The sequence below is a fragment of the Poromitra crassiceps genome, assembly GCF_964638095.1.
Source record: "Poromitra crassiceps genome assembly, chromosome: 2".
Lineage (NCBI taxonomy): Eukaryota > Metazoa > Chordata > Actinopteri > Beryciformes > Melamphaidae > Poromitra > Poromitra crassiceps.
Window position 1 is genome coordinate 20,797,376 of NC_139624.1, and position 23,372 is coordinate 20,820,747.

A 23,372-nucleotide genomic window follows, 5' to 3' on the forward strand; every position below is an offset into this window, starting at 1 on the left:
GGTGTTTTGGAAAGTTTTCTGCTGTACACATTGACTGTATATTATTATTATTACAGTAAGTACAGCAGCCCAAGTGTCGTCACAGGTGTTATCTGCACAGATGGCATTTTTTTTAACATGGCCATTATAATGCCACCTTTTTCCTCCATATTTCTGCCCTGGGGGCATGTTTTAATTTTGTTTTTGTTTTTTGGGGGTATTTTCAGAGAATCAATTCAAGAATCTTGAGTCCTAACTGTAAATATATATATATATTTTTTTTTAACCTGCACCACGCTCTTTAACTTTTGTTGTGAATGCGTTTCTGTATTGTTTTTGTTGCTTTGTTTTGCAGTAAAAGTGAGACTGCGCTGTCAGCAAATCAGAGAATGAACAGCAGCATTCATACAAAAGTGAAAAGTGAAAGACAAGTTCTAAAAAGCAAAAAGCCTTTTTAAACAACAACAACAACATAGGTCTCACACTGCAGCCACTCCTTGAGATTGTAAGGAGCCCTTTTTACCTTCAGCTCTTGGTTGGGCCGGGCCGGTTTACACAGCACCTGGTAGAAGTCCACCACCCCCTCCTCCGTCCACAGCAGGGTCACAGACGAGTGGGTCACGTTCACGGCATACAGCGACCTGGGCGGAGCCGGGTCTGTGGAACAGACGCCACAGAAAATCCTTTGGCTTATGAGAAACTACTGCTATCACACCCAGAACACTGCCCATACTTCACAAGTACCACCCCCGAGACTTCCTCTATGAGCAGAAATACATCGACACTCATACTGTAAGAGGAAGTGAGAAATGTGTGCTTTATATTCACTTTTGAGGTGGACATGGCTTGTCGATGGATTGTCTCAGCTCTGGAAATAGGAGATGATTTTTTTGGGGATGATTTTAAATGGGTGAATGGAGGATAAAGCCATCTGAAAGATTCACCAGGATTATATCAGTATGATGAATTGCCATAATAACCAGGGTTGGGGAGTAACGGAATACATGTATTTAAAATACAAAATATGAGTAACTGTATTCCATTACAGTTACAGTTTAAATTAGTGGTATATATTTTAGTCCTGAATACAGTTACTCTCCTTAAAACAGATTGCATTAAGGGATTACTTTATTTTTTGTTTGTTTTATTTGCTCTAAAATTCATATGCCTGCCACTATGCCACACCACAAGACAATGGCAATGTCAGAAGAGACACACACCCAGACCACTCTCAGGATTGTGTTTCTGACGTGGAAATATGAAGAAAATTTTACTTACAAACATGCTAAAGAAGGTCACACAACATTACATCAGTGTGCGTCCGCGCGTCGCGACCGCATTGCCCCTTGCATTTGCCTACATTCAGAGGGATAAAGTCTGCACACTGAGACTCCATCAATGGTTTTTTATTGCAACGTTTCGATCTTCACAGGATCGTTGTGAATTGAGCGCGGGTACTAGCGTGCGAGATGCCTAGTACTGTGCCTAGTACTGTGTTGTACTGTGCTGTACATGTGCTGACAATGTGTGAGGGAGAGAGAGAGAGAGGCTGACCTAGCTTGATGATGTTTGGCATGGAGGTGTTACTGCTGCGCTCTGTGCACGCCGTCACCGTCAGGTTGTAGATGTCTCCCGGAGGCAGAGGCAAGCTGGCCCGCATCACGTTACGAGTCACCTACACACACACACACACACGCACGCACGCACGCACGCACGCACACACACACGCACGCACGCACGCACACACACACGCACACACACACACACACACACGCACGCACACAAACACACACACACACGCACGCACGCACGCACGCACGCACGTACGCACACACGCACACACACACGCACGCACGCACACACACGCACACACGCACGCACACACACACGCATGAATCATTCACACACACACACACACACACACACAAACACACACACACACACACACACACGCACACACACACACACACTGTTATTACTCGACACCAAGAACTAGAAAAGTGCACTCAGTAGAGCCACCAGGCACCGTTATGCCTAACAAGGAAAAATAACGAGCGTGCACATTGAGAGAAAAACACATCAGTCAGCATCATATAATGTGTTGCTGTTTTGCGCAGGTAGATGAAGGCGTACGATCGTACGGGCCCATGGTTTCTGAGCTACAGATACTTTTAGGCTTCTGCTTTTTTTTGGGAAACCCCATTCAAGTGAATGGCGGGGGGGGGGGGGGGGGGGGTCGCACTTAATCATAATGACGAATCTCTTAGCAAAGTAATAGCACACCTCACCTCAATGAGGCACGTTTTACCACATATAGACGTCATGCCACTCTCGGCCTGATGCTATTTTTGTATGTGCTCTAATATAAGGGCCCGTTCCATATTGCTTGTATCATATTTAAGCAATTTATATTTAAGCATATATCACGGCCTGAAGTGAGCTATTGCTTTTATAAAACGTTACCAAGTATGGCAATATGAAAGGAATAAACAACTCCAATTTAAATGGCTGTTATTCAATGATACTCTTCCGTGTAATAAATTATAAATAATGCGACACCAAAATGAAAATGTTCAAATCTCATACACTCTCAGAGCTACAACAAGCTGCTTATAACCTGTTTTAGTTTCTTAAGGCTCATTTATGCTCCATTTTCATACGAAAATAAATACATCCGTTTCAAACAATGTAACCGTCACTGCCCACATACTTCCACGCGTCTTTCAAGTTGGTATTACGTTAAGCAATACATCCACTAGTGGGCAGTAGAGAGTCAAATGTGCGGTACTGCTCCATTTCGTCCGTATCCGTAAGCTTGTAGAAAACGTGCACAATTACACAGGAAATGAACGCAGTGGCGACAGAAGGCACCATCCATAGTATCTGTATCCGTATTTAACATTGAGCATAATTGAGCATTTAGAGTGTAGGCACTATCAGTCAGGCCAATTAGAAGTCAAACAGCACCTACAACACTGAAACAGTTGGCCTTAATTAATCCTCCTCGGCTTATCTGCACTAACTCCCTGTCTGCTGGGAACATAATTGGCTTTCTAAAGGGGGAGATGTGTTAGAGAGATCATGCAGTCGGAGTAAGGGAGAGAGCAGGTCATCCCTCTGTTGTTAAAGAGCAGGTCATCCCTCTGCTGTTAATTGGACCCCCAAAAGGACCCAGCAGAGCTAATCAATAGCAGCTTCACCTAACCCCAGTCTAACAAGCTGCTAAAGGCTGTCAAGCTACACTATAGGTGCTATTGGGAAGCCAAAATTAGCAGAAGCTTCAAATGGTAAAAATATAGTTTAGTTTAGTTTAGTTTATTGTTTAGTTGGACAGGACAGTGCACATTAATAAAACAGTTTACACATATCGAATCATCCATACATGTCAACAGTAAATATGCCGGGATTAGCCGAAGCTAGTTTTCACCCGTAGTCCTCGGGACATAAAGAACTAAAAAAGTACAAGGTAGCTACAGGAATAAAAACAATACGGAAATAAGAAGCAATATGGGAATAAAAGCAATATAATAAAATAAAAATGCACAAGGGATAACAATACATACACAGGATAAAAAAAAAGCCAATACACTTAACAAGATAAAAACAATACAGTTAAAGTGCACGGGAGACAAGATCAGTACAATAAAGTGCTGACAAAGTACAATAAAGTGCAAAATCAAGGAAATTAGTTATTGGTTATGGGTGCAATGTTGGTTAGATTTGAACCATTGCTTAAGTTTATTTTTGAAGGTGGGGTATGTAGGGCACTCCCTTACTGCGGCCGGGAGACCGTTCCATATCTTACCACCCACGATGGATATACTATGTCTATGTCTGTCTATGGATATAGACAGCAGAGACTTATTTAAGGTTCCCAGAATTAGATTATAGATATACTTTAAAGTCCCTGGAAACCAAAAATAAATGTGTTTTGAGTTTGCCACACACCACAGAAAAATGTGTTATTAACCACCCAGCCAAATTTGAATGGTAAAAAAATGTCGTCAAGTATATAAAATTAGGTTTGAAAATCATGAAAAAAATAAGTATTCTCTGCTGCTGTGAAAAAGCTGAAGTCCTCCCAGTGCACCCCCCCCCCCCTCCAGTGCTGGGCAACTTGACAAATGATTATGCCTTCACCCCCCCAGAGTAGAGGCACTTCAGCCTTTATATAGACGGTTTTCACCAGAGCGCAACCCCACAGCACTTCCTTTTTCTCAGCATTCGGCAAACTGCAGAAATATTCACTCGACATCGTTACTTTTGTTTTCGCTGCTCAGCTGTATAGAGGGTTTTCACAGAATGGTCAGTCCTGCACTTGAATGTTATTTTTTCTTTTATGTCCATAACAAACACTGCAACAGGAAGTGAGCGGGGGTTCAATTAACACTTTCAGTGCCACGGCCCTTGGGCAAAAGGTTGCTTGCTGTGCCACATAGGCCGCAATGCATTTTAAAACAGTCATATAATTTCTTTAATAATTACTATGTAAACACTGAACACGCACAAATAACGATGAGACTCTCTTCTATCACCTGCAAAAAAAAGTTTATTGATCCCATTTTCCGTTCTTTAGTTATGAGCCGGAGAAGATAGCTTGATTGAACGAAAAACAGAGCTTTTTTTCTACGAGCTGAGATAATGAGCCTTTTGTGAAATTAAACATTTCAAGCACATCACTGACTCTGAAGCTAATTTTCTGATGTAGTCACACCTCAAAAATAATTTCCTTCAATAAAACAGTGAAGGCAAGGGAATTTTGTTTGGAAGAATAATATTTTTAGCTGAAACCAGCAGCGCTGGCGCCTGCATGCGCTGCTGGTTGCAGCTTCTTGCTGATCTTTTGCTGCTGGTGGGCATCGGATATTCTGGCTTGCGTTTGCCAACCCTGTCCTGCTGTCTGGGTCTGTGTTGTGTACTTGGCTCTGCGTGCCCACCTCCCCCCCTCCTCCTCCCCCCCCCCCCCGTTGTGGGAGGAGTGTCTCTCTGCTCTGCTGTTTTCTCTGCCTGTGCTCAGCACTGAAAAAGTCCGCTAGATCCTGCTTTTTTACAGCCGCGTGTACCAGCTCCCATGCTTCAAGTTGAGAATAATAACAAATCCACGGCTGATCATGCAAATGGGTGTTGCAGCGGACACGGAGGCTGTTGCAGCGGACACCGAGGTGCTCAATTGTGATAGCAGATTGGCTGCTGCAGGGGTACAGCTAAACGTTGCTTCAATGAAGCCGCTGCATACGGACGGATGCGATGCGATTTCCTTCCCCCCAATGACTTCTTCTGTGTGTTTCACTCCACGTTCTCTCATCTGGAGAGCGCTGTCGCCACCTAAGGGTTCTGTAAAATAGGTTAGACACATTCAATACCTCTGATATTGTAAGAGGCGATGTAAGAGGCATAGATCGACACCCCCCCGTCAAAAAAAAAAATTCGAGTTATTGACGCCATTTGGCGTCGCTGGCACTCTACGGTAAATTTCTAATGACGCCATATGGCGTCGCTGGCACTGAATGTGTTAAGAATGTTTTTGTTGTCAAGTTAAAACCGTCTATAGTCTTAGGGGAGGGGCCATGCTAAGTCTCTCCATTGCATTTTCGAGAGACCTCTTGAGGCCCACCCCAAAAAAATCATGATCACAGAAATGGTGAAAAACTGAAAAGCAGTCTAACTCCGTAATTCAGTAGTAGTTTATCTGGTTATAAGCTCAACTGGGCTAAATCTGAGATCAGCCACACCACCTGCAAACATCCCTGTGGTCCAGAAATTCAAATAATTGGGCATTGATATTTTTCCATCTTTAAGTTAAGTTAAGTTATCCTTTATTTATCCCCATGGGGAAATTCATCCTCTGTATTTGACCCATCCTCTACTAGGAACCTTCCTAGAACTAGGGGCAGTGCGCAGCCGCAGTGCAGCGCCGGGGGACCAACTCCAGTTCTTTTGCCATTGCCTTGGTCAGGGGCACTGACAGGAGTATGAACCCTAACATACATGTCTTTGATGGTAGGAGGGAACCGGAGCACCCGGGGAAAACCCACACAAACACGGGGAGAACATGCAAACTCCACACAGAATGGACCTGGGACGGACCGGGGTTCGAACCCGGGACCTTCTTGCTGTGAGGCAAACGCGCTAACCACTGAGCCACCACTGAGCCACCGTGCCGTTTACAAGCAATTGTTACAAATAACTTTAACTCTATTTCTCTGCAGGTGGAGTCAGACCTGAAGCGTTGGTCATTTCTCCCCAATTCACTTCAAGCTCGAGCTTCCATTATAAAGATGAACGTCCTGCCTCGCATTTTTTTTTTAGCTCCATGTTACCTTTATCACCTCCTGCTGGTCATTGGGATAAATTACATAATCTGATCACTAAATTTATTTGGAATAAGAAGCGGCCACGTCTCAAAATGCCAATTTGACAAAGACTAAAACTTCCAGAGGCCTTGGCTTTCCTAATTTTACATTTTATTTTTGTCTTATACACTGCGTGCTCTCCATACAGTACCTGGTTAAACCCAGAAGCACAGATGGCATGGCGTTCATTGGAGGAGGAGATGGTTAGCAAGTGCAGACTTCAGGCTAGTTTTCTTTTATCTTTTGTCAGAGAAAAATCTTACATGGTCTCTCCTGATTCTAAATAAAGCTGAATCGCTTGGTTTGATCAAGTAAAACTTTTATAAGCATTTCACGAAACATCTATGGAAAAATTAATGGGAATGAAATCTCTCTCTCTCTAACCCTACGCTAACCCGGAAGAAGGTGTGATTTTGGCACTCTATTAGCTTGCAGATTCTTCCATGGCACAGGTTGAACACCAGTGGATTACAGGAAATATTACAAGTCAGGTGGGTGAATGTGTCTAATGAATGAATGAATGCATGAATGACTGAATGAATGAATGAATGAGGTAAGCAAGGACTCACATCAATGGAGTAGGTCTTCTGAGCGCCTTTCTTGCCCACCGCCACCACCTGCCAGTGCAGCATCCTGGAGTGCGACATGTCGACGAAGAGTTCCCCGTAGGTCCAACGCACGTACAGCACCCCATGGGAGTAGTCCACTGAGGAGATGTGAGGGGCCTCCGGAGCTGGAGCAAGAGAGGAGGCTTCTTGTCAGTAGGAGCGAGGCTCATGCAATTTTGAAACCTCATTTTGAAACAAATTTGACAATACTACAAATTTGACATACTTGGCGACATTTTTAGTCGTTCAAATTCAGCTGGGTGCTGGTTAGTATCAGATTTTTCTGTGGTGTGTGACAAACTCAAAAAACACATTTATGTTTGGTTTCCAGGGGGCTTTAACCTGAAGAAGACCTTCACCAGAGTGTGACCAGTAGCCATTTTCCTCTGGCATCCTAAACACGGCCAGTGAAACACAGAAGGAGCAGAAGTGTAGAGAGTACAGAGCAGAGTGTCTGGTACCTGTTACAAAGCTCACAGTGGAGCTGTCGCAGCAGCTGAGCGGTGGCTCGCCCCACGTCACCATGGAAACACGGAAATTGTAGTACCAAGCTGGCAGCAGGTCGGTCACCCTCTGGGGAGAAATGAAAGAGAAAGCTTGAGAGGGGGAAGCACAGCCGATAAAGCCGGCCAAAGAATCACTTGCAGTCTAGTAGAAACTGTCCAAATTACAGTATTCAGCTTTGTGTCAAAGCCTCAAAATTGGCGCCCATTGGTACAAAATGGTAGCCTAGGTAAACCCAGCCACCACGTGACCTGCTCTCTCAGTTCCCAGTCACTAGCGTCTAGACTCCGGGCCATTCAGATCGATTTCTGGGGCGATTGAAAGACCCGCGCAGACCCGCAGCCACCCCGCAGCCAATGAGTGACGGCGTGACTGCCAACATCAGTCCTGCCGTGATCGGCCAATCAGAGAGTGCGTCTTTGTCAATGACGTGTAACAGCTGCAGCGGCTTAGCACTACCTAGCCGTTAGCATTTGGCCTCTCTAAAGCATAGCTCCCGAGCTAGCTACTAGCTGGCTAGCTATATGGCTATGCAACTACGTGAGGAAATTCAAGTGAAAACAGCTGTTGAGGTTGAGGTCTGTTGATCAAAATAACACCTAGCGTTATCGAAATCGGATTTTAGCGGACCATACAAGCCAGGGCTTCAGAGCTGATCACCTGGACACATTTTATGGCGAAATTATCTGATAAACTTGTCTGTGCTGCTCTGTGGTGATCAGCTAATGTCTTCATAGCATTGTGATTATGATTTAATGCATTATGGAAGATAAACGCTGGTTTAACATAATTAAAATAATTCCCTACCAAACATGTAAAGTGACGCTTCTGGGCAGTAGACCATTTGGGCATAACATTATGTAATGTGACATGAGATCACCACATTTCAATAAATATAACGTTTTTGCACATTTGAATGCTGCTGGTCGTTTGTTTAATGCTGTATATATTGGATTTAAAGCTGATACACTTTACACAATCAAATCTAACTTATTCACAGCAATACACAGTCCAGTAGTACAGTGGGCTAATTGTTTGAATTATATCGAAATATATTTGCATGGTGTAGCATGTAATGCAGATAATGTAGCTAGATACTCTGACACAGAAAGGCAGACAAGCTAGCAGCAGGGATCTTGTCACACTGATTCCAGATAAACTCCTCTGTCTAGCCAGCTATACAATATTGATCAAAATAACACCTATATCGAAATCGGATTTTAGCGGACCATACAAGCCGGGGGGGCTTCAGAGCTGATCACCTGGACACATTTTACGGCGAAATTATTATTATGATATCGGCTTGATACATTTGATTGTAGCTACTCATACAGCCGTGTGGAGCTTATCTAGCTAGGTTGCATCTGGAATATGATATCAAGCCAGTAATGTAGCTAGCTAGCGTTAAATAGGTTTATCTGTAACCACGCTGAAATGTGAGGGCATTAACGTTAATATTTCTAGCTAGGTCAAACACACCTTAACGTTATGAGTGTGGCCGTTTTGGATTAACATTAAGTCCACGATCAAGTCTAGCATTTCGGTATATTCCTACCTCTTAACATCTAGCTAGCTAGGTTGGATCTGGAATATGATATCGGCTTGATACATTTGATTGTAGCTACTCATACAGCCGTGTGGAGCTTATCTAGCTAGGTTGCATCTGGAATATGATATCAAGCCAGTAATGTAGCTAGCTAGCGTTAAATAGGTTTATCTGTAACCACGCTGAAATGTGAGGGCATTAACGTTAATATTTCTAGCTAGGTCAAACACACCTTAACGTTATGAGTGTGGCCGTTTTGGATTCACATTAAGTCCACGATCAAGTCTAGCATATTCGGTTTATGTGAACAGCTAGGTTTAATGACAAATATGGAATATCACCCAAGGAAATACCACGGTTTAATGCCAACAGATAAACCATACAGATTTGTTGTAATTGTGAACACATAAGGGAGCAAAGACATGGTTTTCAAGTATAACACAACTTTTATTCAAAGACAGGATTGAAAAATATAGGTCACTTGTATTCACTTCAGTAATGTCAGGTCTCAGTCGCATTCACGCTAACCTCTTAACGTCTAGCTATAGCTAGGTTACATCTGGATTATGTATAATATACAGAATTGCACAGTACACAGTTGCACAGTTACTGCACAGTAACGTGTACAAATATTGAACGCAACAGTCTCGTTCTGGAGCGAACCCCTCAGCTGAATTCACGTTGGAATATGATATCAAGGCTTGATACATTTGATTGTAGCTACTCATACAGCCGTGTGGAGCTTATCTAGCTAGGTTGCATCTGGAATATGATATCAAGCCAGTAATGTAGCTAGCTAGCGTTAAATAGGTTTATCTGTAACCACGCTGAAATGTGAGGGCATTAACGTTAATATTTCAATTAGGTCAAACACACCTTACCGTTATGACTGCGGCCGTTTTGGATTAACATTAGCGTTAAGTCCATGATCAAATCTAGCATTTCGGTATATTCAGTGTGTGTGTGTGAAAAGGATGTTAGCATGCTAGCATTATTAGCACAGAATGTATACAGTCCATGGTACAACGTTAGGCCTTCAAGTCCTGAGGCGAACAGCACCGGAGGATGAAGTCTGCAGACTGGCTAGGCTCTTGCATTCAGTGTCCAACAAGCACGCCTGTTTCCTCATCAGGTTGGCAGCAGCTGACTGAGAAGGGTTTAGAATTAATACCTGAAAGAATAAACAGAGAGGACGTCAGTACAGTAGACACATGTAACAGTATAGATCCCCGTTATGAGGTCTGTTGATCAAAATATCACCTCAAGCTATATCGAAATCGCGTTTTAGTGGACGGGCAGCAATCATCCAAACGGGTTCATAGCTGGTCTGCGGCTAGCTAGTAGCTAGCAACGTAGCCATCGATTAAAACAGCGTTACATTTATGATCTTTTAGTGATGTTGGTAGACACACGTAACAGTATATCCCCGTTATGAGGTCTGTTGATCAAAAGATCACCAAACGCTATATCGAAATCGGGTCTGAGCGGACGGGCAGCGACCATACAAAGGACAGCTTGTACAAGCTGGGGCTTCTCATCACCTGGACACATTTTACGGCGAAATTATCTGATAAACTGGCTGCGCATAACATTACTTATTTGCGGGAGTGCACGGGGGAAGTGGAGATTAATCGTGCAGCACTAGTACATTAGGTTATAAGTACATACCTCAGTCAGACTCTGGCAAATCCGACATGATTTGCAATCCTGTTGGTGTAGTTTCACACCAACCCTCTCCAGGCGTAGAAATACCCCCTTCTCGAGTGGTTTGCAGCTGCCCAACTTGCCTTTAGAACGAAGGTTTATCTTACACAACCTGCAACCTGTGGTTGCTAGCAGTAGCCTAGTGAGTTAGCTAGGTGGAGTTAGCTCGAGCGCTAACAACAAAGGTCGCAGAGTGATGACGCCATCTGCTGCACTGCGCATGTGCTCTGTGCACTAAACTGGTTGGATGATGGTTGCGCAATGGAGTGGTCTATCGGGGGGGGCCCAACAACCGCAGGAAATCGATTAACAATGGTGGGATTCCAGACCATAGTGACTGAGAACAGGTCTGAGAGCAGGTCACGTGGGGGATGGGTTTACCCAGGCTAACAAAATGGTACATATTGGCTGTAGCAGCTATTTTGCCGGTGTCATTCTCAGCAAATGGGTTTTCTGACATATCTGCTGAACTGATCATAGTAGGGTTGAGAAAATATGTCTACACCTATGTTTTGATACAACACTGCCCATTCCTTCATACTGTATGGCTGATTGTCAAAGATATGGTAATGCATTGTGTTTCTTTACACAGCATAATTGAATGTATGAATGGGGCGGCTGGGGCTCAGGGGGTAGAGCGGGTCGTCACTAAACGCTTTGGATGAAAGAGGTCGGTGGTTCGATTCCCGGCTCCTCCAGTCTGCGTGTCGAAGTGTCCTTGGGCAAGATACTGAACCCCAAATTGCTCCTGATGGTGTGCCAGCACCCTGCGTCGCAGCTTGCCACCATCGGTGTATGAATGGGTGAATGAACCTACTGATTGTAAAGCGCTTTCGATAAAAGCGCTATATAAATGCAGGCCATTTACCATTTTACAATGTACAGTTTATGAAGTTTTCCATTTCAATTCTTTATTTAGGTAAGCCCCTTGAGAAAAAAATCTCATTTTCGAGGGGGTCCTCATAGAACAACATAAAAGAACACAAAACAGGAAATATGTTTTCCATAATGCTGTTGTATTCAATGGCCAGCAGAACATAGGTGTAGAGACATATTTTTTCAACCCTATCAAGGTCAATTAAGCAGATATGGAGGAAAACCTATTTGTTGATAATGGTGGAAAGAAAAATGGCTGCGATGGAATATCAATACAATTTTCGTGACGGCTCCAAAATGTGAACTTATGTGATTGATTGATACTGTAAAAAAGGAAAACTGGTTCAAAAAGTATCAGCCATCCCAGGACCCTGTGTGTTACCCATCAACCGTCTAAAAGTGGACAAAACCAGCGTGACATCACCCATTGGCTTTTAGGCTCCTGTTTGGAAGCGTAGTGTGGCCGTCGCCATCTTGGGGTTCTTGCGCAGCTCGTGCGAGACGGCACGAGACGAGGGGGGTCCCAGAGCCGCAGCTCTGCCTGCTATTGGTCCGTGATCGGTAAGCTGCGCGATCACTGGACAGGCAACCTGTCAATCACCTCAGAAACATAGTCGTTTCTATCGTCTATCTTACTCTAAGCGGGTGAGTTATATTCAAATTCACCCCTCTTACAGTTGTTACGAAAGGTGAAAAATGCTACATAGGCCAAAGATGTGTTTTGAGCCAGGCTGTAAACATGTTTAATCATGTTACAAACTCGAGCATTTTAACATGGGGGTGAACGGGGAACGACTCCCTTTTGGATACAGCCTCAAATGGCCGTTCGAGGAACTACAGCTTTCCGTATCACTGAACAGCCCACTGGTGTTACCACTGATGCGATGACGGAGGCGGTGGCAGCGATCTGGTAGTAGGTGGTCCAGTCTGCAGCCAGGGTGACGGGGTTGAAGAAGAAGGTCTGGAGGACGTACTTCCGGAAGGCCACGTGGTACGGCCTCTGCCACGTCAGGATCACCGCCGTGGGGCTCAGAGAGTACACCACCAGCTCCTGCACTCCTGTGGGCTCTAACAAACCACACATCCAGCCAATCAATAGACGCTTTTCACGGAATTGTGTTGCTCGGGAACAGTTTGAAACCTAGCTTATTTCCTGTCAAGTATTAGCAAACGCTGCAACAGGAAGTAAGCTAGGGGCAATTTAGATTGTTTATGTTGTCAAGTTAAAACCGTCTATATGTAGCAACCATTTTATAAAAGCAATAAGCCCCGTGAGGTTGTGGTTTACAGTGATTTTACAACGGCTAAGAGGTGTCGTAAAATCACTGCAGCCTCCAGAAAAATGCAATTCCTAAACAGCCCCAAAAAACATGATGATGATTCGCTTCCCCTTCAACACAGTTCCTCCAGCAAGTCTGAGGAATAGCTAGCTGCATTGATTTAAGTTTGAGGAATACCTAGCTGCATTGATTTAAGTTTGAGGAATACATAGCTGCATTGATTTAAGTTTGGGGAATACATAGCTGCATTGATTTAAGTTTGAGGAATACATAGCTGCATTGATTTAAGTTTGGGGAATACATAGCTGCATTGATTTAAGTTTGAGGAATACATAGCTGCATTGATTTAAGTTTGAGGAATACATAGCTGCATTGATTTAAGTTTGGGGAATACATAGCTGCATTGATTTAAGTTTGAGGAATACCTAGCTGCATTGATTTAAGTTTGAGGAATACATAGCTGCATTGATTTAAGTTTGAGGAATACCTAGCTGCATTGATTTAAGTTTGAGGAATACATAGCTGCATTGATTTAAGTTTGAGGAATACATAGCTGCACTGATTTAAGTTTGGGGAATACATAGCTGCATTGATTTAAGTTTGGGGAATACATAGCTGCATTGATTTAAGTTTGAGGAATACATAGCTGCATTGATTTAAGTTTGAGGAATACATAGCTGCACTGATTTAAGTTTGGGGAATACATAGCTGCATTGATTTAAGTTTGAGGAATACATAGCTGCATTGATTTAAGTTTGGGGAATACATAGCTGCATTGATTTAAGTTTGAGGAATACATAGCTGCATTGATTTAAGTTTGAGGAATACATAGCTGCATTGATTTAAGTTTGGGGAATACATAGCTGCATTGATTTAAGTTTGAGGAATACATAGCTGCATTGATTTAAGTTTGGGGAATACATAGCTGCATTGATTTAAGTTTGAGGAATACATAGCTGCATTGATTTAAGTTTGGGGAATACATAGCTGCATTGATTTAAGTTTGAGGAATACATAGCTGCATTGATTTAAGTTTGGGGAATACATAGCTGCATTGATTTAAGTTTGAGGAATACCTAGCTGCATTGATTTAAGTTTGAGGAATACATAGCTGCATTGATTTAAGTTTGAGGAATACATAGCTGCACTGATTTAAGTTTGGGGAATACATAGCTGCACTGATTTAAGTTTGAGGAATACATAGCTGCATTGATTTAAGTTTGAGGAATACATAGCTGCATTGATTTAAGTTTGGGGAATACATAGCTGCATTGATTTAAGTTTGAGGAATACATAGCTGCATTGATTTAAGTTTGAGGAATACATAGCTGCATTGATTTAAGTTTGGGGAATACATAGCTTCATTGATTTAAGTTTGAGGAATACATAGCTGCACTGATTTAAGTTTGAGGAATACATAGCTGCATTGATTTAAGTTTGAGGAATACATAGCTGCATTGATTTAAGTTTGGGGAATACATAGCTGCATTGATTTAAGTTTGAGGAATACATAGCTGCACTGATTTAAGTTTGGGGAATACATAGCTGCATTGATTTAAGTTTGAGGAATACATAGCTGCATTGATTTAAGTTTGAGGAATACATAGCTGCATTGATTTAAGTTTGGGAGTGTCATGGTTTTCCAGCAAAATTCTCGCCAAGTATTGGAGCTTGTTGTTGTGTACTGGGTTTTGCAAATATTTGGCCATTGTTCAGCTGCAATTTCAGTATTCAATTCTTTTTCCCATCTTTGTCTAATATAGTCTGTTGTATGTTTTCTAGAACCATTAATACTCTGGTATAGCTTTGACACAGTTCTTCTAGTCCAGGGGTACTCAATTAAAATTCAAATAGGTCCAGTTAGAGAAAATGTCCTCAAGCGAAGGTCCGGAACATCGTAACATAGCTTGCGTAATGATTCAGTGCCATTGAACTTAGCGGCTACTTTGTAAATAATTTAGACATATTATAATTTGATACGTACATCAATAAGGCTTAGTGTATGTATCAAAACCGAGGCACCACCTCGTTTCTGTAATTATGAATAATTACACTGTAGTAGGACACAGTGATCAGAAGTTTTCTAAAGGAGAGAGTCTTTTCTGTGGAGCATTGTACACCAGGCTACTGAATATTTAGAATGACACCGACAACTTCAATGACTGAAGTAGCCTAATAGTACAATGTCTGTATGTAGTCAATGACTGACTGTTAAATCTAAATCAAAATAAACATCAACAATGTTTATTTACAATTTTCATATTTAACTGGATGAATTATAAATAAGAAGCCTACTATAATAATAAAATAAATACATGTTCTTTTCTCATTTCAAGTAAAATAATGGCTGCATTTAAAAATAACACAACAGAGTGCTTTGGAATAGTGTGCATCTTAAAATAAAGTGCTTTAATTTTAGGGGGGGGGGATTGTTTCCCCTTTTCTTCCTTTTAACTCCATTTCACATGCCAACAAACCTCCTCCTTTTCTCTTGAGAGAAGTGAGCTCTCACTCTATCTATCTATCTATCTATCTATCTATCTATCTATCTATCTATCTCTCTATCTATCGTTTGCAATGCGAAATTCGCATGCCGTTGGGCAGTGAATGTGTGAGTGTGCCCTCAGTCTGGATTAGATTTTTTTTACAGGCTGGTAACTATGAATGTAAAAATGTTGTAGTATATGAATCAGTGCTCACCTATATCAATGATGACGGGTTCAGAGGGTGGGCTGATGAGGGGCCCATTCGTGTGATAGACCACCACCCTGTACTGAGCCCCGGGGGTCAGGTTAGTGATGATGTCACTGGTTGTGTTTTCCTGCGAAAACGACATCACATTAGCAATCAGTTCACCTTGTGTTGAGCTGGAGTCAGCTGAAGATGCAGTGATGAGAGGTTCCGGGATTAATGGAGCGAAATGTCAATGAAGGGTGGCTCCCGGCTCACGCACGTGTAACGTTAGCATGTGTAACGTTAGCACGTTGGCAGAGGCAGACAGCAGTGCGCTCTCCATCACCAAGCTTCCCACATCATAATTTCCTCCACTTCAGTCTGAATATCAGGCTAGGATGTTTTCTCTTTACCTCACATTTATTCAGAGAACGGGGTTAATTTCCCCCGTTTGAGGGTTTGACTGGCGTCTGGCCATGTTTTAATCACGTCAATTAATTGCCCCTCCTCTTCACCATTCCTGATATTACGCATAACGGTAGTGGGTGGAAACGTGCCTAATATCGCAGTGTTCTTTTGCTGACTTTCTGAAAATTCGATTAAAAGTTGCGATACCTTTGGATGGGAAACCCAGTTAGAGACATTAACAGGAAGTGAGAGAACGTTATACTAAAACACACACACACACACACATAAGCCCCACACATGTAGCGTTGAGCTGTGTGCGCGTCTTTCAGCAGTGTGTGTGTGTGTGTGGGGGGGGGGGGGGGGCTGAGAAATAGGGTTGGGCAGAAGGGGCACAGGCGTAATGGAGGACCCTTGTGTAAACATTCTTGGTTTCAATTTCAGTTGAATAAAGCAGTATTTTTCTTCAAAGCAAAATATTTATTTGGGTCATAGTACATATAAATTAAAAGGGGGGGGATTAATACCGTGAAATACAGTATACTATGATATTTTGCTAGATATCGTACTGTAGGCTACTGTGAAATTAAATGCCATATGTAGATCCCTCCAGTTCAGGGTTCCCACTTCCCACACATTTTCATTGATAAAATTTCAAAACCTTTTCATGACTTTTCAAGGATCCATAATAGAGAGGCAAAGTGAACGTCACTTCCTGCTTTTCTCCCTGTACCAGCGCTGGAAAAAATATGAATGGTGGTGAACGGAGAATAACGTTACTTTTTTGATCCCGTTTGAATTGTGCCACGGGGTGCCAACTGAATTTTGTCAATAAAGCCTGAACCATGAAAGAATTTAGAGAAAATTCCAATTCTTTGAATCTGGAGTCTTTATTGGTCCTTCTGACAAAAAAATAAATAAAAAAAAATCAAATGTCATTTTGCAAGTCTGATTTTCAAATAGTCTCATATATGATACATCAGGCCTTATAGTCCTCACGTTTTTTTTCTCAACAAACAAAAACATAATAAAACAAGACAAGATTTAACATCTGCTACATTCTGCTACATCACGCAGCAATGAGTCATCCACCAATGGAACTGGCAGGGTGGAAAAGGAACATTTCAGTTAGTTTGGCTCAGTCAGTCAGCATCTTCAACTGAGTATTTTCTTGCCATCTAAAAGGCATTGTGTAAAAAATTTCAAAATTATACCGGTTATAAATATCTTAATTTTTTACTCTAAATACACCTAATTATGTCATTTAAACCTTTAATTATTTTACTTGAGTCATAAAAAGACTGTATGTTCTGTTGCTTGATTATATGCATCATGCATGAAATGCAATAAAATGACAATTGACCAATTTGCTGATAAATTACCTTATATACCTGCAGTATATAATTTGATACTCCACATTTCAACACTGTTTTACTAATTACTACTAACTACTAGTAATTTTACATTGCATCAAGCTAGTAACTATTCCTATTGATGTTTCAGTAACAATTTGAATGTATTTCTTACCTTTACCTTTTCAAAATTGACAAAGAGTTCCTTGCAAAATCACATGTTGGTTAAGGCTGAATTATGCTCACCCTGTCGTGAAGGGCGCGGGGGTGGAGCGAGGGGCGGGCGCGTCAAATTACGTAAATTTGTTGGGCGTGGTTATTCGCTAGCTCTGTCGGGCGCTCGCGTTGTGCCTGATTTTTTTTCTAACAGCGCGAGCTTCTCTCCAAACATGGCCGCTTTCGAGCCACCTTCATGTGCTGATGTGCGGTCGTTTGAGAGTGAAAGCGCACTCAATACTGCACAGCGTTTCATTGCGACTTTTCACGGGCTGTTCTCACCATTGTACAATACATGCTGATCACTTTCTGAGTATAATGGCATCACCCCCAGCACGGTGACTCACGGAGACTCGCGGGGCCCCACCCCCACGGAGCTTTGCTCGAGTATAAGAGCACCTTAACTCCTTGCAGGTGGCCATCTTGGCTATGTCAGCACAAGGCACTCAGTTGCGCACATCACTGCCCCCTAGTGCATTATCCACAAATTACATGTATTGTATTGTATACATCAGGTTTTTCAAGAAAAAAAAATATTGCACGTATGATTTAGAGGGCTCTAAAAATCATGTATCAAATATGATACGCTTGGCGTTATAGGGTTAAAAACATAACTTTGCATGTCAAGAAAGTCACAGTTTGTCGCCAAACTGTTGCACTATACGTTATAAATCAGAAAGACTACATACACTGTCGCCTAAGTGACCTCACTTTCTCTACCGGCAAAGCTGAAGACTGGCACATGCCACGAGCTTCCACGAGCTATAGTTTTTATACGAATCTCTCCCCTACGTTTCAGTTTGACGACAAACTGCGAGTTTCTTTACATGCAAAGTTATGTTTTAAATTGACAAAATTAACGTTGGCACCCTGTGGCACAATTCAAACGGGATCAAAAAAGTTCTCCGTTCACCGCCATTGACTTTTCCAAAACTTGCAAGGATTTTCCTAATTCCATGACTTTTCCAGGCCTGGAAAACGAGATTTTGAAAAACCTTTCTAGGTTTTCCATGACTTGGGGAACCCTGCTAGTTACCTGGCTGCAGTAGTTGTTCTCCATGCGCTGGCTGAGGCTGGGCTTGAGGCAGGTGGTGGACAGCACGGACACCATGCTGCCGTTGTGCTTCTCAGTGGTGGGAGCCCAGGACACAGCCGCAGTGCTGGAGCCCAGCAGCCGCACACTGACCACCAGGGGGCGCTCCTTAGGCTCCTCCAGCCACTCACCAGCGGGACCTGTCCAGGAAAGCGCGCGTCTTCATTATTCCAAGTCTAGGTTGCACAAGATCTACCCTTCTGTCTCACCACTATGTGAGAAGTGTCAGGTGTTAGAGGGTACACTGCCCCCTGCCCTGCTCACCTCCTCCCTTTCCCTGCTCTCTCCTCCCCCACACCCCCCCCCCCCCCCCCGCTCTCCCTCCCATTTCTGAATGGAAATGTGTGCGTACTGAGGTAGAACGTGAAGCTGGTGTCGGCGGTGCTCTCCCTGGCTCCACAGTGTCCAGAGGAGCTGAGCGTGGTGACCAGGACGCGGTAGATCCCCGGCTCTGTCAGCTCGCTGAAGAACTCGTGGGTGTTTTCATCCACGGTGGCCATCTCTGTAGAGTTACCTGCAGGCAGGGCAGGGAAGGAGAGAGAGAGAGAGCGTTACCTATAGGCAGGGCAGGGAAGGAGAGAGAGAGAGAGCGTTACCTACAGGCAGGGCAGGGAAGGAGAGAGAGAGAGAGAGAGTTACCTATAGGCAGGGCAGGGAAGGAGAGAGAGAGAGTTACCTGCAGGCAGGGCAGGGAAGGAGAGAGAGAGAGAGAGTTGCCTGCAGGCAGGGCAGGGAAGGAGAGAGAGGGAGAGCGTTACCTATAGGCAGGGCAGGGAAGGAGAGAGAGAGAGAGTTAACTACAGGCAGGGCAGGGAAGGAGAGAGAGAGAGAGAGAGTTACCTACAGACAGGGCAGGGAAGGAGAGAGAGAGAGTTACCTGCAGGCAGGGCAGGGAAGGAGAGAGAGAGAGAGAGTTGCCTATAGGCAGGGCAGGGAAAGAGAGAGAGAGAGCGTTACCTATAGGCAGGGCAGGGAAAGAGAGAGAGAGAGGGAGAGAGAGTTACCTATAGGCAGGGCAGGAAAGGAGAGAGAGAATTACCTGCAGGAAGGGCAGGGGAAGGAAAAAGAGAGAGAGAGAGAGAGAGAGAGAGTTACCTGCAGGCAGAGCAGGGAAGGAGAGAGAGAGGGTTACCTGCAGGCAGGGCAGGGAAGGAGAGAGAGAGAGAGTTACCTGCAGGCAGAGCAGGGAAGGAGAGAGAGAGAGTTACCTGCAGGCAGGGCAGGAAAGGAAATAGAGTTACCCGCAGGCAGGGCAGGGAAGGAGAGAGAGAGAGAGTTACCTGCAGGCAGGGCAGGAAAGGAAATAGAGTTACCTGCAGGCAGAGCAGGGAAGGAGAGAGAGAGAGTTACCTGCAGGCAGGGAAGGAAAGGAAATAGAGTTACCTGCAGGCAGGGCAGGGAAGGAAATAGAGAGTTACCTGCAGGCAGAGCAGGGAAGGAAATAGAGAGATACCTGCAGGCAGGGCAGGGAAGGAAATAGAGAGATACCTGCAGGCAGGGAAGGAAAGGAAATAGAGTTACCTGCAGGCAGGGCAGGGAAGGAAATAGAGAGTTACCTGCAGGCAGGGCAGGGAAGGAAATAGAGAGTTACCTGCAGGCAGGGCAGGGAAGGAAATAGAGAGATACCTGCAGTCAGGGCAGGGAAGGAAATAGAGAGTTACCTGCAGGCAGGGCAGGGAAGGAAATAGAGAGTTACCTGCAGGCAGGGCAGGGAAGGAGAGAGAGAGAGAGCGTTACCTATAGGCAGGGCAGGGAAGGAGAGAGAGAGAGAGAGTTGCCTGCAGGCAGGGCAGGGAAGGAGAGAGAGAGAGCGTTACCTATAGGCAGGGCAGGGAAGGAGAGAGAGAGAGAGTTAACTACAGGCAGGGCAGGGAAGGAGAGAGAGAGAGAGAGAGTTACCTACAGACAGGGCAGGGAAGGAGAGAGAGAGAGAGAGAGTTACCTACAGACAGGGCAGGGAAGGAGAGAGAGAGAGAGAGTTGCCTATAGGCAGGGCAGGGAAAGAGAGAGAGAGAGCGTTACCTATAGGCAGGGCAGGGAAAGAGAGAGAGAGAGGGAGAGAGAGTTACCTATAGGCAGGGCAGGAAAGGAGAGAGAGAATTACCTGCAGGAAGGGCAGGGGAAGGAAAAAGAGAGAGAGAGAGAGAGAGAGAGTTACCTGCAGGCAGAGCAGGGAAGGAGAGAGAGAGGGTTACCTGCAGGCAGGGCAGGGAAGGAGAGAGAGAGAGTTACCTGCAGGCAGAGCAGGGAAGGAGAGAGAGAGAGTTACCTGCAGGCAGGGCAGGAAAGGAAATAGAGTTACCCGCAGGCAGGGCAGGGAAGGAGAGAGAGAGAGAGTTACCTGCAGGCAGAGCAGGGAAGGAGAGAGAGAGAGTTACCTGCAGGCAGGGCAGGAAAGGAAATAGAGTTACCCGCAGGCAGGGCAGGGAAGGAGAGAGAGAGAGAGTTACCTGCAGGCAGGGCAGGAAAGGAAATAGAGTTACCTGCAGGCAGAGCAGGGAAGGAGAGAGAGAGAGTTACCTGCAGGCAGGGAAGGAAAGGAAATAGAGTTACCTGCAGGCAGGGCAGGGAAGGAAATAGAGAGTTACCTGCAGGCAGAGCAGGGAAGGAAATAGAGAGATACCTGCAGGCAGGGCAGGGAAGGAAATAGAGAGATACCTGCAGGCAGGGAAGGAAAGGAAATAGAGTTACCTGCAGGCAGGGCAGGGAAGGAAATAGAGAGTTACCTGCAGGCAGGGCAGGGAAGGAAATAGAGAGTTACCTGCAGGCAGGGCAGGGAAGGAAATAGAGAGATACCTGCAGTCAGGGCAGGGAAGGAAATAGAGAGTTACCTGCAGGCAGGGCAGGGAAGGAAATAGAGAGATACCTGCAGGCAGAGCAGGGAAGGAAATAGAGAGTTACCTGCAGGCAGGGCAGGGAAGGAAATAGAGAGATACCTGCAGGCAGAGCAGGGAAGGAGAGAGAGAGAGTTACCTGCAGGCAGAGCAGGGAAGGAGAGAGAGAGAGTTACCTGCAGTCAGAGCAGGGAAGGAAATAGAGAGTTACCTGCAGGCAGGGCAGGGAAGGAAATAGAGAGTTACCTGCAGGCAGGGCAGGGAAGGAAATAGAGAGATACCTGCAGGCAGGGAAGGAAAGGAAATAGAGTTACCTGCAGGCAGGGCAGGGAAGGAAAGAGAGAGTTACCTGCAGGCAGAGCAGGGAAGGAAAGAGAGAGTTACCTGCAGGCAGGGCAGGGAAGGAAAGAGAGAGTTACCTGCAGGCAGGGCAGGGAAGGAGAGAGAGAGAGTTACCTGCAGTCAGAGCAGGGAAGGAAATAGAGAGTTACCTGCAGGCAGGGCAGGGAAGGAAATAGAGAGTTACCTGCAGGCAGAGCAGGGAAGGAAATAGAGAGTTACCTGCAGGCAGGGCAGGGAAGGAGAGAGAGAGAGTTACCTGCAGGCAGGGCAGGGAAGGAGAGAGAGAGAGTTACCTGCAGGCAGGGCAGGGAAGGAGAGAGAGAGAGTTACCTGCAGGCAGGGCAGGGAAGGAGAGAGAGAGAGTTACCTGCAGGCAGGGCAGGGAAGGAAAGAGAGAGTTACCTGCAGGCAGAGCAGGGAAGGAGAGAGAGAGAGTTACCTGCAGGCAGGGCAGGGAAGGAGAGAGAGAGAGAGTTACCTGCAGGCAGAGCAGGGAAGGAGAGAGAGAGAGTTACCTGCAGTCAGAGCAGGGAAGGAAATAGAGAGTTACCTGCAGGCAGAGCAGGGAAGGAGAGAGAGAGAGTTACCTGCAGGCAGAGCAGGGAAGGAGAGAGAGAGAGATACCTGCAGGCAGGGCAGGGAAGGAAATAGAGAGTTACCTGCAGGCAGGGCAGGGAAGGAGAGAGAGAGAGTTACCTGCAGGCAGGGCAGGGAAGGAGAGAGAGAGAGTTACCTGCAGGCAGAGCAGGGCAGGGAAGGAGAGAGAGAGAGTTACCTGCAGGCAGGGCAGGGAAGGAGAGAGAGAGAGAGTTACCTGCAGGCAGAGCAGGGCAGGGAAGGAGAGAGAGAGAGTTACCTGCAGGCAGGGCAATTTCAGCTTTAATTTTCAGTGACTTCGCTTAGCATCAAAAGCTGCAAAACATGACCGCTTTACAGACCAAATCACCGTGACGCCGCACTAACAAGAACAGTCAGTTCCGGGTCGACAACTGACAAGTGATTTGAATTGCGGAGATATCGGCAAACTTGTTTATTGTTTATTTCTGTTGTAATTTTCAGCCGTAACTTTAAGGTCAAACTTTAAAGATATACTAAATATACTATATGCAATCACTGTGTGTGTGTGTGTGTGTGTGTGTGTGTGTGTGTGTGTGTGTGTGTGTGTGTGTGTCTGTGTGCGTGCATGGATGCATGCATGTGTGTGTGTGTGTGTGTGTGTGTGTGTGTGTGTGTGTGCATGTGTGTGTGTGTGTGTGTATGTGTGTGTGTGTGTGTGTGTGTGTGTGTGTGTGTGTGTGTGTGTGTGCGTGCATGCATGCATGCAGGTGTGTGTGTGTGTGTGTGTGTGTTTTGGCAAATTCTGGAGGAGCAATAATGGCGCACCTTGTATATCTAAGACAAACAGACAGTACACAAGTGGCAATTATAGCAGTAGGATATGAAAGTATCATACATGCATTTTAGACATAACTATTTTCTCTTCATCTCAGTTGTTCCTCGTCCCCGTTTGCTCCACTCCATTAAATTGTAGGTTTCCACGCGGACGTTGTTGTGCTTCAGTCTGCAGGCTCTTCTCTACCAACAAGAGCCCTTCCCTCACTGCTTAC

General features: G+C 44.8%; 1 protein-coding gene across 1 annotated transcript in view; it reads right to left on the reverse strand.

Moving 5' to 3' along the window:
- ptpro (protein tyrosine phosphatase receptor type O) overlaps positions 1-23,372 on the reverse strand; it is a gene marked incomplete at both ends in the record, with an annotated part of 60,023 nt that overhangs the window by 18,597 nt on the left and 18,054 nt on the right. Inside the window, 8 exons of the mRNA XM_083661364.1 lie at positions 503-636; positions 1,534-1,654; positions 6,902-7,065; positions 7,402-7,513; positions 12,445-12,638; positions 15,551-15,671; positions 18,533-18,729; positions 18,942-19,103. Of these exons, the coding sequence (XP_083517490.1) occupies positions 503-636; positions 1,534-1,654; positions 6,902-7,065; positions 7,402-7,513; positions 12,445-12,638; positions 15,551-15,671; positions 18,533-18,729; positions 18,942-19,103 (1,205 nt within the window). The remainder of the gene's footprint in view (positions 1-502; positions 637-1,533; positions 1,655-6,901; positions 7,066-7,401; positions 7,514-12,444; positions 12,639-15,550; positions 15,672-18,532; positions 18,730-18,941; positions 19,104-23,372) is intronic.